At 35.0% G+C, this 13,154-nt stretch overlaps 2 protein-coding genes across 4 annotated transcripts; one reads left to right on the forward strand and one right to left on the reverse strand.

Annotated features, from left to right (window-relative positions):
• Positions 1-1,711: 1,711 nt before the first annotated feature.
• Positions 1,712-8,998, forward strand: LOC145559041 (protein LNK1-like). Of its 3 annotated transcripts, none has more exons than XR_014092646.1 (9): positions 1,712-1,901; positions 2,285-2,383; positions 3,233-3,816; positions 3,920-4,253; positions 5,328-6,008; positions 6,374-6,522; positions 6,724-6,859; positions 8,036-8,231; positions 8,679-8,998. XR_014092646.1 is itself a non-coding variant. In XM_081620443.1 (8 exons), the coding sequence occupies exons 2-8, from the start codon at positions 2,360-2,362 to the stop codon at positions 8,126-8,128; spliced, it is 2,001 nt and encodes a 666-aa protein (XP_081476569.1). In that variant the 5' UTR covers positions 1,712-1,901; positions 2,285-2,359; the 3' UTR covers positions 8,129-8,390. The 3 variants fall into 3 exon arrangements, 1 of the variants encoding a protein (XP_081476569.1); XR_014092647.1 differs by having other exon boundaries at positions 8,689-8,998; XM_081620443.1 differs by lacking the exon at positions 8,679-8,998 and having other exon boundaries at positions 8,036-8,390.
• A 635-nt stretch (positions 8,999-9,633) lies between these two features.
• On the reverse strand, positions 9,634-13,010 carry LOC145560376 (uncharacterized). Its single transcript, XM_081621625.1, has 4 exons — positions 12,736-13,010; positions 12,482-12,596; positions 10,410-10,545; positions 9,634-10,025 (listed from the first exon to the last, which is right to left on the reverse strand). The coding sequence occupies exons 1-4, from the start codon at positions 12,949-12,951 to the stop codon at positions 9,827-9,829; spliced, it is 666 nt and encodes a 221-aa protein (XP_081477751.1). The 5' UTR covers positions 12,952-13,010; the 3' UTR covers positions 9,634-9,826.
• Positions 13,011-13,154: the final 144 nt, after the last annotated feature.

Below are 13,154 nucleotides of genomic sequence, written 5' to 3' on the forward strand. Positions count from 1 at the left end.
AATTCATACACTTTCTAAGCCACCAATATACGTATATTCTTCCTCATAAAAAATACGTATATTCTCCCTGAGTTCCCAGGTGATTACACGTCACAGGATGAGTTTACTAACAGAATCAAAATCACAATTGCAAAGAATAATGAATTGCCCATTGCTTCATAATAACTACGAGTAATATTTATTTACTAAACACTTTTACACAGAGCTTAAAAGAATAATGCGTAATTGCGTATGCATGTTGTTGTGTATGTGCATGTTAGGTACATACTTATTAGGTATCAAAAATTAAGACTTTCCATTGAGAATTAAAACACCCTTAATTAGAAAGTAATTCATTATTTATTACAAAGTACATGTTGTATAATTTCATGCATTGTCAAAAACATACAAGTAATTAACATCTTTTAATGCTAAGGCACATATATATATTATTCATTATTCCTTATAGTTCGATTATATGAGATTTCATGCATACTAATCAACATTTATATCATATATTGTATTAATCTAAAAAATCTAAGAATCAAAGAAAGTAATGAAATCAAAGTTCATTATAGTTTTGCTTTGTGCCAACTAGTTAAAAATCAGACTTACTCGGCTTTTTTTAATGGTTCATCAGTAGGCCAAAGTGATCAATTGTAAATGAATCTCCTTTTTATATCTGAATAAAACCCAAGTCCTCAAGTATAAGGCCATAAATTACACTTAATTAAACGCAATATAAATTAGTAAATTCTACTAAATCAATTATCAGTTGTTTAAAGTCTACATGATTGACCGGTTAATATTGATTTACAATTAAAATCTTGTCCATATAATACAACATTAACCCTCATAAATTATATATCCGCACACGTGAAATGACGAAGTGCCTGTTCACATTTACTGAACTGAGCTGAACTGAACTGAACTGAACTGAACTGAACAAAGCTAAAATGAATATTTTATGAGAGAGGGAAATTAAGAGCTGAACTAAACTGAACTGATTGGAGCTGAACTGAACTGAAATTAAGTAAATGTGAACAGACCCGAAATCACAAAAAAGAAAATACTATTACAAACATGTTTTGATTTATTAAACTGAACGAAATTAATTGGAGCTAAACTAAATTGAATATTTTATAAGAAAAGAAAATTATAAACTAAATAATAAAAAAGCCGAAGAGAACAGGCTCTACTTCTACTAGTGTAAAAAACCCAATGATAAAGTTGGCTCATGGTTTTGGTCACACAACATTAGAGGCTCCCATAGTCTTTCATATAACCAAAATTTAATCAATTACAATTTATTTATTTATTTATTTTTCAATTTTTTATAACTAACATTAAAAATACAAATAGGTCGGCGCCAAAAACAATATTAAATCGGGACCCACTCCCACCCACTTGTGGATTATAAAAACTCTCATAAAAATAAATCAACTAACAACCTACGTCAACCAGCCTGTCACGTGCCACAAACACCAAACTTACACGTGCCAACTTGTCCTAAATAACCAACACGTGGACCAATCAAATGGCTGAAACTGATCGTATCTCCTTGCCCACCTCTCCGCCACCAATTCTGATCCTCCCTTAATTTACCAACTTTAATCCCCCATCGTTCTTTTGATTACGCTTGCCACGTGTCGCTCTTATATTAATCCATTTCCTAAATTACCCTAATAATAATTTAAATTATTATCGAATAATTCTTTTTTTTCTGAAAAAAATAAAATTAATTAGAAGAGTAGAAACAATTCGAGATAGCTCTATTTTCTCTCTCTATTACTCTCTATTTTCTCTCCTCTTGCTTCTTCTGTAGTCTCTAGAACTTCTTGGAAGATCTGGTTTAGGGTTTTTGTTGGAAGATTTTGATTTAATTTTGTTATTTTTTGTGGTATCAAGTTTGTTTATTAAAGGTGAGTTTGGTGGAATTTTTTAAAATATTATTATTTCTGTAATTATTGTGTGGTTTTTGGTTGATTTTTAGCATTTTTGAGGATTTTTTTGGTGTGGAATTAGTCAAGTTGATTCAGATTTAAGTTTAATTTGTTGATTTAAATTATTTTTATTACGGAGTTAAAATGGGTTGATTTGTTCATCGAAAAAGCTATTTTCTTAAGGAATTGAAATTTTTTAAATGATTTTTTTAGCTGTTAATACTTGGAGTTTGATTATAAAGTAGCAGTAAACTAAGAAATGAGGTTTTTGGTTTGTTTGATATTGATTAGAAATTGCTTTTTCTCGATTAATTGATGAATTTGATTGATTTATATATACTTTTATTTGTGTTAATATGCAGAAAAAGGTGTGTAATTCTAACATGTCGATTTGGGCCATCTATGTATTACAAACTGGATGAAGGGTTTATAAAGTGATGTCAGATTCGCGAATTTACGAGGTATTTAATCATTTTTCCAATTATAATTCTTGTTTGTTCATTGTATTAATTGATGTACCAGACCTTATTTTATGTAAAAACTCTGTTGAATCGGCCGAATTTCCGGTATTTGATCAAAATTAAGTTCATTGTTACTGTCTTAAGGCACAAATTGGTCTTGTCGTGAAAGTGATGTAAGTTAGTGGTTGTTGATGGTAATTCCCCTGCAGTTAAATTAGAATTTGAAATGATGTTTGATTTGATTAGATTGGAGTTCTTTCATAGGTGATTGGCCCCACTAATTTACGCGCATTCGCTATGATTCAGTATATGTAGGATTGTAGGAGTTTGATTAAATTTCTGAGAATTCAGCAGTACTGTAACTGTAGCTAGTCTGCTAGAGATAGGTGCAGACTTCTGATAATTCGTTGCGCCGTGAAAAGTGTGGGGTGGAAAATGTGGTAATGGTCAAGTAGGTTTCAAAGAATTTCGGAGTTCTCCCTAGATCCCTGTTACTGGATTCTTGATGTCCTGTTAATACTTACATTGATGTTTAGGTTTTTCTAAATGTCTTTTATTCCATTGAAGTTAAATAGAAGGATTGAAGACTAGAGTTTCCCTTGGGGCCATTCGAACTTTATGTGCTTTTTGATGTATGATGTGTTTTTGTTCTCTTTGATTATTGTTTTTTCTATCCTCCATAGGATGTCATACGAGTTTTGTATTACACTGGTGATTGGTATTGATTGAATGATCCTTGCTTTGTGTACAACGTGAAACATGATCTAGATATGTAGAATGTAAACTTTATGAAAACTAAAACTTTATTGATTAGACGACAGATAGATTGATCGTCTTCTATTGTTGCAGCTAGAAGATATCGTCTGGGAATTAGGTGACAATGACGATCATATAGTGCCTCAACCTGGAGGAAATAGGAGTGGATTTTCACTTGAGAGTGACAGTAGTAAGAGTCAACGACTTCAACTAAGATGCGCTGTAAATAATGCTGACAACAGAAGTGCTTCAGACAATGTTATTCATAGAAAGGAGGGAACCCACTTTTGTTCTGTGAATGAAGATAAGGAAAAAATGATGGATAATAGCCCACGGACCCACTCATCTAGTGGAGGTTTTTCTGCTTCCCTTGATGGGGAACGTAATGGAAAATTTTCATGTTCCCCGTCTGATGAAGAGAGGACTTTTAAACACTGTATGACAAGTAGTAATATGGATCTTACAGGTGATGGAATATGTGCGGGGGATCCTGTACTTGAAGAGCGAGCAACTTCTATGGACAATAACTTGTACCAATATGAGCTGAACAATGCAACTCATGCGGAAAGTGGCCTTGACTTTTTTGGTAATAATCTTGATGGCAAAGAGAGCAACGATCTATTGTACTATCAATGGTCTGAGATAGAAAACTTTGAGGATGTTGACCGGATGTTCAGGTAGTTGGATGCTGTCGTTGATTTTCCCATTATCTTTTGCCATTTTCTTGCAGACCAAAAAAATGTTTATTAACTTGCTCAAATATGGATTTTTATGGTGCAGAAACTGTGATTCAACTTTTGGTCTTGATATTGACAATAATGTTGAACTGGGCTGGTTTCCAACTTCACATGCAATGGAAGGATCTGATGATGCAATCAAGCCGAGCTTTAACTTTTCAGACTGCAGTACAAGCAGACTAGATGGTGTGACTGAACAGCAAGAAGTCTTTGGGATTAACAACAGTTTAGTAGCTGATGAAAGTGATGAGAAGCTTACATTAGTTGCCAGTAAGAGAGTATCAGAGAAGTTGACTGCAAATGGCCCTTCAACCGTCATGAATTCCTCTAACAATAATGGATCCAGTGTTATATCTAGCATTGACAGTGAATCACAGGTTAGAAATTTATATAGGTGCCTGCTTTTGCACTAACTGGATGGAGAATAATATATATTTTGCTTACCCAGTATACATTATGCCGTTAAATTTAGTTGGATATAATATTGACCTTTTTATTTCCATATTGAAATATATATACATATTTTTTATGGTTAGCTTATGTGCTATCAGTGTTATAAGCATTTCAATGACTATCTTTTTACGCTTATAAAGTTATAATTACCAATACTATTAACATGTCTTAGTTATCTTGAAAGAAGAATCATAGCTATTTAAAAGAAGCTAGTTGCTCACTGTTCAATTAGACTTCAAATGGTTGATTTAATATTTTAACTTCTTATGCTAGGTAAGGGCTTTCCTGGTTTGTTAAGGATATGTGGTTCAGTGGTTGTTTTGGGGAGGTAAAAGGTGCTGTGCTGAATGATCAACTTCCTGTGGAATTAAGTCTTTTTCTTTTTGGTTAAACCCTCTTACTGTCAGATACAAGTATGTAATTTGTTATTATTTAATCCTACTGAAGGAGCGATTTCTGTGTAGACAACAATGACAGACAAAGTTATATATTGTTAACCAGGAGTAATCTCTTGATCATATATTCTGACATTATACTTTTCAGATCATGGCCTTGATTTGGAATGATATTCCAATCTGATTGACAAAGATCAATTTCTGTTCATGAAAATTTGCGGCTGTGAAATTGTGCTTTTCTCACCTGAAAGTTTTACTTTTGAACTAAATTATCACACAATTTTACATTCACATCATGACAATAGCATATGCTACTGTAATATCCACCCCATATGCTCATTTCTGTCGTACCAGTCTTGGTCATGTTCTTGTGCCTTGTGTTTGCTATACATGGTCACCATGTTCGCTAGTTTTATGTGATCTCAAAGATCTTTCATATTTAACATGAAATATGTGGCCTTTGTGTTTTGTAGTTTAGTTCTCGTGTGTGTGTGTGTGTGTGTGTGTGTGATATTTGTAGGGTCGCAATGTCAGCAACGTTCATATCCATTCTCTATTGTGATTAGGAATTGCTTTTTTACATTTGGTTTCATTATGTGACAGATCCAGTCTAATATCAGCCAGCCAAAGCATCAGAAACCATCAGAAGGGAAAAGAAAAGAGCGGCCTTCAGATAATATTGTCTCTTTCATTCAATTTGATAGCCTAAATCAGGCAGCGGAATCAAACCATTCATTGAACTTCCAACGTAATCTCTCGTCCGAAAATAGTCAACAAAAGGATGCTTCTCATTGCACTTCTGCACAGATACCAATTTCTTTGGTAAATCCCAATGACAGTCGCTCTACTAATCAAGGTTTACAAAGTACGGCCTCATCTATAATTAAGTCTGAAGATGGTGGCCTTCCAACAGTACCCCTAAAAAAGTCTTCATATGCATCCAACCAGATGCAATCAGTGGAGAGCACTCGTGATGTTGCTCTCCAAAATCCTTCAACTCCCAGGAACAAGAAAAAAGACAGGCCATTTCAAAGCAAATTATCTGGACATCCTGAAAAAGGCAAATTTATGGTTCAAAAAGTTGATTCTGATCCAATTTGTATACAAAAGCTATGTGATCTTGAAAATGAAGCTGAAGGTCAGAGTGAAGTTGATGATGAAGCTGGGATTGCAACAGAGTTGGACTCATCTAACATACAGGAAAGTTCTTGTATGAGCTCAGTCTTGGATGAAGTATCAATTGATGCTAGTAGTTTTCAACAATTACAAAGTGTCATGGAGAAGGTATAAACTTGATATTACTTGAACGTCTGAATATCATCTCGCAAAGTTGTAGACTTGTTTCCAATTAATGAATAGAGTGTGATAAATTGCAGCTGCTTTTGGAGAGAGAGATAGGGGGGGGGGGGGGTAATGAGATGTTAACCTCATAGTCCTCATTCTTGTTTTGTGTCTTATTACCTAACAAAAAATTCTACACATTTGACCTTGGAAGTTTTGTATGCAAGACTAGTGTCAATTAATCATAAGATCAGCTGAAAATATTGTAATATGCAACTTTCCTATTTGTATTTTAATTTTCTTCATTCAAATAACTTCTTCACTGTTCCGCTTATTCTGAGTCTGATTAACCTTGAAATGTTTTCCAGCTAGACGTAAGGACAAAAATGTGCATAAGAGACAGTCTCTATCGGCTTGCCAGGAGTGCTGAGCGGAGGCATAAGTGTGTCAACCCTATTGGTGGTGACAAAGATGATAAAGATACTAGTGAAGCTTTTCTATCTGATGGAACAAATAAGTATGAATTTTCCAACCTTAAAGTTTCTCCAAATGCTGATGTATTCTTCAGTTATCTGTTAGAAAGTAATTAATGCTTATCTGGAATGTCAAAGGAAATTGTCAGATTTTCTGATATAATAATGAGTAGATGATGGTGTAAATATGTGTGTGTTTTTGTGCATGCTGTTAATTATTCTTATCTTTATGGTGTTTCACACAGATGCACAGGATTTATAGATATGGAAACTGATACGAATCCCATTGATCGATCAATAGCGCACTTGTTGTTCCATAGGCCATCAGACCCGTCTGCAACAGCTCCTTCGGATGCTCTGCCTGTGAAGGCTCACACTATGGTATGCTTTTGGTCTTTCTTCTTCTTCTTTTTTTTTTTTTTTTTTTTTTTTTTTGGTTGTTGTTGCCTAGTTTACTATTGTGTTTGATAACTCTTTGGTAATACTGTGTAACTATCAAATTGTTGACGGCTGTAGATGAATTCCAGTTCTCACCAAATGCTTATTGATACTAATATTCACTTGTTATAATTGATTTATACTGCTTGAAAACTAAATTATGCTCGTCAAAGATCATTTCAAGTTGAAATTGTATTTTGCCGAAACTGGTCTTGTAATTTCAAAAGAACGTGGCCTAAAGTCTAAATAAATAGGCTTTGGCATTTTTTAGAAAGTTCTTTTGGCAGGGATGTCATGGGTCACTTCGTAAGGAACTTCTGTGCGCGAGTTTGAATATCCAATGTATATGAAATTAGTTTTATATCTAGGGGGAACATTCTTGACTGTATACCATATTCGGTTGTAATTCCCAACATATAGCGGTGAAAATGTGCTTTAAAACTACCCTTAATATGGGGCATGGAGTGAGTTAAGATGGTAGCGGCTTATCATGAAGATTGTGACCCTACTTTTATTATTTCTTGTTATTTTGTTTTAGTTGTGGCAATGTGTTCAATGTTTATAGCCATAGGTATCAGCCTATTGCCTTCCTAGCTTTCTACGAGCTAAATTACCCAACCATGGTTCATGGTATGTAGTTAGCGTATGATATAATTATATTTTATTAATTGAACCCTATTTCTAGATGTATAATTTAGTCTACATTTCAAACAGGGTGATTTATGCCTGCTTTAGATTAGAAAGTCCTAGATTGTGACTCAGATTTCGGTTACTCCAGCGGAATAATAAAGTCGTTTCCCTACATAAATTGATTTAAATTGAATTATTACCCATAAAATTATAAATGTATAGATTTAATTTTCTTTTTTTGCTATTTCTAACTCATCATATGTTATTTGAGTAATTGAGTCATTACATGATGAAATCATGTTCAAAATCCATGTTACAGGTCAAATTTCAAGTTAAGTCAAATTTTGACAATTGACATCGTTAACATGTTTCTTGTCCTCCAAATTGAACAATTGGAAATGTCTTAAAGACTTGTCCTTTGGAGGCCTATTATTATAATTAAAAAGAGAATACTATTGAATCTGAGACTGAGTTTCATCGGAATTTCAGGGTCAGGCACGTAGTCATGGTCCATTGATAGCAGAGAAACCTGCTTTTCGAGAAGAAACTACTTCAGCTAATGGTGAAGCTACTGAACACTGATTTTGAAAGCTGATGTGCAAACAAATTGCTCTATGAGGTCCCTGAGAGCAAGTGGCTTCAGTCCTGAAAGTTTGGCATACTGTCCTGCATGTAGTTCTTCATGGTCAGTTATGCCGACACTTGTAACTATTTTCTTCTTTATTTATGCATGTACTTGCAAGTTGCAATACCAGTTTATCAGTTTGTATTATACTAGAGTTACTTTAGGAAGAGTTTTAATTTTGCTTGTCAGTTAGGTGATATCTTTTTGTTTTTTTTTTTTTTAATCTTTTACTGGCTGTTTTCTCACTAATCATAAATTATACTTGCTCACAACCTGTCTAACTTCAAGTATCATACTGCCATAGATTGTTTATTTTGCCTTGTAGTTAAGATCTACTCTGGGAAGATCTTCCGCCATTTCTGGGGTTGTCATGCTGTGATTGTTGAGTGTTCATGCAGAAATTATGGAAAATTTAGTATATGATAATATATAGAAAGGTAGAGCAATCTGATGGTGTGTAGACTTTAATCTAGCTAGTATGTATTCTTATATAAATTTGCTGGCTAGACCTGCCCAGTTATGCAGGGAGAGGACGCGGCAACTTCTTTGTGGCTTAAAAGGCTTGAGTTTCAGACTATCTGTTTGAGGGAAGATGCTGATCAGAAGCCTCCAAAATACAGATGGATTTTAAATCACTGCATTCAGCAACTCATTGTGTACATTTTTACATTTGATTTTTGGCATCATATGTGTACATTGACTTTAGGGAGATAACATGTTCAAATTTGAATTTTTTTCGCAAATGTTCAAATTTGGCTAGCTAATGTCTTGTAGTTGTATTTTGTTGGACTACCCGCTATAAAAAATAACCGAGTTAGACATGCTTATTTTGGATATATTAACTTGACCAAAGAAGGAGAATGAAGAGAGGATACTGAAGCTATGCAAGAAAAGAAAAACAGTATTCCTTCCTGAAATAAAGAATTGTAGTAGTATACATATCGCCAATTTTATGAAATTGCTTGAGCTGAAGGAAAGACCTATTGCTTCTTCTAGCAGAGGTCATTTCTTTTCAAATCATCCCAAAAGTTGGCAAAAAACTTACAGACATTACGATTTCTATCTCAGTTTGGAAGGAAAAAAATATTAGCAAGGGGGAATTCATATTAGAGCATATAGAGCTGCACTCATTTTGGTTCAATCATTATTCTGAGGCATGTAGCAACTAACTATAATTACCATTGGCAAGGCAATGCATTACATAATACAACCAATCTCCACACCCCCCCCCCCTCCCTTTCTTCACACAAATCGCTCCATATAGTACGTGTTACTCTAATCAATAATCCCAAATGAACAAGAAGCGCTCTGATACAGTATGTCTGGGTGTTCTCCAACTTTGGAATGCCGAGTGAACTTGATCTTAAATTTATAGCAGAGAGAAGAATTTTCCCACATAAAAATGTTGGGTCTTGGGGAGGGAAGTTGGAATTAGAATTGGAAACTTGGATTCTAATGGACGTGACGGCAATCATCATACACATGATACAAGCATAAACACAGTTGCAATTCCTTCCAGAAAGATCTCTGAATTTAACTAACATCATACGATAGTCATTAACACTAATTTCTGGAAGAAATAAAATAACAGGCGGCTATGCTAAGCTTTCACTGATGGTATGTTGCCAGCATGCAGAATTGTTCCTTCAAATCTTCTAATCAAATTGCTGCCTGAGGTGCATCTCTGTCTCACTTTTCCAACTAGCATGAGAAGACTGGCCTTTCATTCGCTTGCTCTTCTCTTTATCTTTAACGGTTGATCCCTTCTTCTTTGAGTCATCTAAAGGACATACAGGACAAATCATCCCAAGGGCACTGGAGTAGGTCAAGGGTATACCGCATTGCAAGCACATCCTGAAACAAGATTCATACGGCTGACTTAATTGATAAAAATAAATAAATAAATAAATAAATTTTTTTTTTTTTAAAAAAAAACATACAAGGTCAACAAATGGAATAAAACTCATTCTTACCCCCAAGCTAACAAATGATGGGAGTATTACTAAGATCAGATTAACATGATCATCCAAAGCAGTTCATGATAAAACAGACGTATATATGTACCCCAAGGTCCCCAACTCTAATGATTCAAACTATGTGAATTTTTCTCTGAGATCAAATGATAACAAAATGCTGACTGAAGATGAAACTAACAAAAAGAATTGCCTCAAAAACCCTGTTACAGAAAATAAACTATATGTGTCATTAACAGTGCTAGAGTAAGATGAGTAAGAATACCTTGGTTGAGAGCCATCATCAGTTTTAGTAGCAGGGGGTGTTTTCTGAGGCTGCGTTGAAGGAACATTACCCTCAACATCACTCCTTACTCGTTCACGAATGCCAACTATATGGGCCTTGGCTTCCACCACAGCACCTACAGGAACAACATCATCATCAATTTTATTTAATTTACCCACAAAAGATATCACATGTAATCTAAAATTGGCTACAAAATAACAGAGAACTCCACTTGCACCCTGTCAACATGTCAAGTATGAATTTTAGAGACTCCTACACATTGCACATATACTTTATCTAATTGGATTGAAGATTTCTGTTCCCGGATTGTCATACATCTTTGTTGGCAAGCAACATTTAGTCATAAACTTGGCCTCAATGTAAATGGGTTTATATTACACATCACGATACCATTAATGCTCTAGAAATTCTACTTTGCAATGCTCATCAATCAATGCCATTTCGACAACCAATTCAGAAGCACTATTCTCTTGAGAATGATATTGTTCCAAAGAAACTTTTCAGAAAAACATGAGGTGCTATCCCTTGCCATTTCAAAGCGTACTGCACATCAGTTTTTTGGTTTTTTTTTTTAGCAAGTGTTAAGAGTGCTACCAGATGCTGTACAAACTAATTCAAAAGGGTTTTCAGCTCTTTACTTTGATCTCACTTTTCATAGATGTCCAAATAATACCTACAAAGTATCCCTTTACACAAAGGGGGAAAAAAAGGAAAATAGCCCGCCATCATAGAGTGCATAGACACTAGTACTCTACTCTTGCTCTACTAGCCTCCTCAAAGTACCATGATGAACCGTCTGGACTCAATGCTCATGTCCCGAAAACAAAAATTACACGGTCATCAGATTTATGTTATCTTCCCTGTACAATTAAGTTCAGATCACTCATCAAAGATTTTATCACTCGTCTTACAATAAAGGGCATATCACTGCTTCCGATTATGACACAGTTCTATATTCTCCATGAATCCCTACTTTCATCATATTTCAACCTTTTATTATTCCAAGAAAGCCCATACCAATGCTTCTATTTTTTTTTTTTTGTGTGTGTGTGTGTGTGTGTGTGTGTGTGTGTGTGTGTGTGTGTGTGTGCAATCAAGCTGTTCACAAGCTCAATGCAACTAAACTCAACACAAAGTGGATTGAAGCTTAGTACAAGTTCATCCTGTTTCCTGACAAGCCAAGCTTAAGCTAATTCAAAATGAACATGTCTACTTGTATAGAGTACTTAATTGAGAATAAATAATGAAAATACCCACCACATCCAAAACCCTGCCCAACTTATTCAAAGGTCAAAAAAGGAACTTCAAAATGTGAGCCTTACACCACATCAATCTCAAATTGACATTAAACCCCAAGATTACCCAGCTCAAACTCAAGCATAACATGAAATCCCAAATATCATCCTTCTCCCACCAACCAGAAGATAATTTCCTCAAGGTCCCCAACCCCACTTATTCGACGTCTCTCTGAAGATTTGGATTCTCAAAACAACACAATCCATCCAATCAATTTGATCTCTTTTCAAGTGTTCTTGGCCCTCAATTAATATTCCAGCTCTCTCTCTCCCTAAATTTCTACATCAATCGAGATCTTTTAACCTACCGTTCAAGCTCCTACCTTTCCACCTTGAGAAACGCAATCCCTCATCAATTCAAACACAAATATGAGCGTATGCTTAAATAAACTGCAGCTAGGCGAACACCGGGTAAAAATTCTATAAACCCGTGTGTGCTACCATGAGTACCATCTCTTCCAAAAGCTCCAACCTAGTTTTCAATATCTCTTACACATATAGCTCCTATTATTCCACAACAAAAATTAAACTATAATCTTCCCAATGACTTGTCTTCAATGGTTCAAAAACCCTAATAAACACCCCCAAAAATAAGTGTATAGAAATTGAACTTAATTAAATGACATATTGAAAGATGATTTCTTTGAAATAGAACATGGAATTATGAATAAAAGTACCATTATTCATCCAAATTTTAGGTCTAATTAATGGCCAAAACGATAAAATTGGTAATTTTCCAAAAATTAAGGAATATACCAGTAGGCAGATCTTTCTTGTCTCTGCTTTTCTTGCGACCTCGATGAACAATAACATCTCTTCTTACACTCTGATCTTCTACGCAATTATTAAGAAACTGCGGTGGCCCTGAAATCTCCAAAAACCCAACAAAAAATAAGAAGTGGGTAATCAAACTTACAACTCAAAATCAAAATTGACAAAAAACCCATCTCAAAAAATGCAGTAATTCAACGAAAATTGGAAGAATTGGAAGAGAGAGTAGCATTAATTACTTCGGAGAAAGCGTCGAGGGCAGAGGGAAGAGCTGAATCGTGAGAAGATTTAGGGGCGGCAACAGGGCGGTAAGAGGAGGGAACGCGTGAAACGGCGGCGTTGTTGTCGGAATCAGAGTCATCATCTTCGTCGGAGAAATTGTGATAGTGATGATTTGATTCTTGTTGTTCGTCTTCTTCGGCTGAAGAGTAGCTTTGGATCAGTGCCAAGCTCATTGCTGCGCCTTCCTTCTCTCGTTTGTGTTGTGACTTGTGAGGACTTGTGACTTGTGAATTTTTTTGGCTCAAAGGGTTATCGCTAACCAATTTAGACTAGGGAGTTAATGAGCTTTGCCAGTTAATATGCGATATTGACAATGAATGTCAATATAGTGGCAAAATCGCAAATAAAAGAACTTCGCTGATTATTTTAATATTTT

Source organism: Chenopodium album, chromosome 9, assembly GCF_948465745.1.
Source record: "Chenopodium album chromosome 9, dcCheAlbu1.1, whole genome shotgun sequence".
Lineage (NCBI taxonomy): Eukaryota > Viridiplantae > Streptophyta > Magnoliopsida > Caryophyllales > Amaranthaceae > Chenopodium > Chenopodium album.

Coding starts and splice junctions, on each gene's coding strand:
- LOC145559041 (XM_081620443.1), top strand. CDS start 2,360: ATGTCAGATTCGCGAATTTACGAG. Junction 6,009..6,373: donor TACAAAGTGTCATGGAGAAG/GTATAAACTTGA, acceptor AATGTTTTCCAG/CTAGACGTAAGGACAAAAAT. Junction 6,860..8,035: donor CTGTGAAGGCTCACACTATG/GTATGCTTTTGG, acceptor TCGGAATTTCAG/GGTCAGGCACGTAGTCATGG.
- LOC145560376 (XM_081621625.1), bottom strand. CDS start 12,951: ATGAGCTTGGCACTGATCCAAAGCTACTCTTCAGCCGAAGAAGACGAA. Junction 12,597..12,735: donor CCCTCGACGCTTTCTCCGAA/GTAATTAATGCT, acceptor GGGTTTTTGGAG/ATTTCAGGGCCACCGCAGTT. Junction 10,026..10,409: donor GATGATGGCTCTCAACCAAG/GTATTCTTACTC, acceptor ATCTTGTTTCAG/GATGTGCTTGCAATGCGGTA.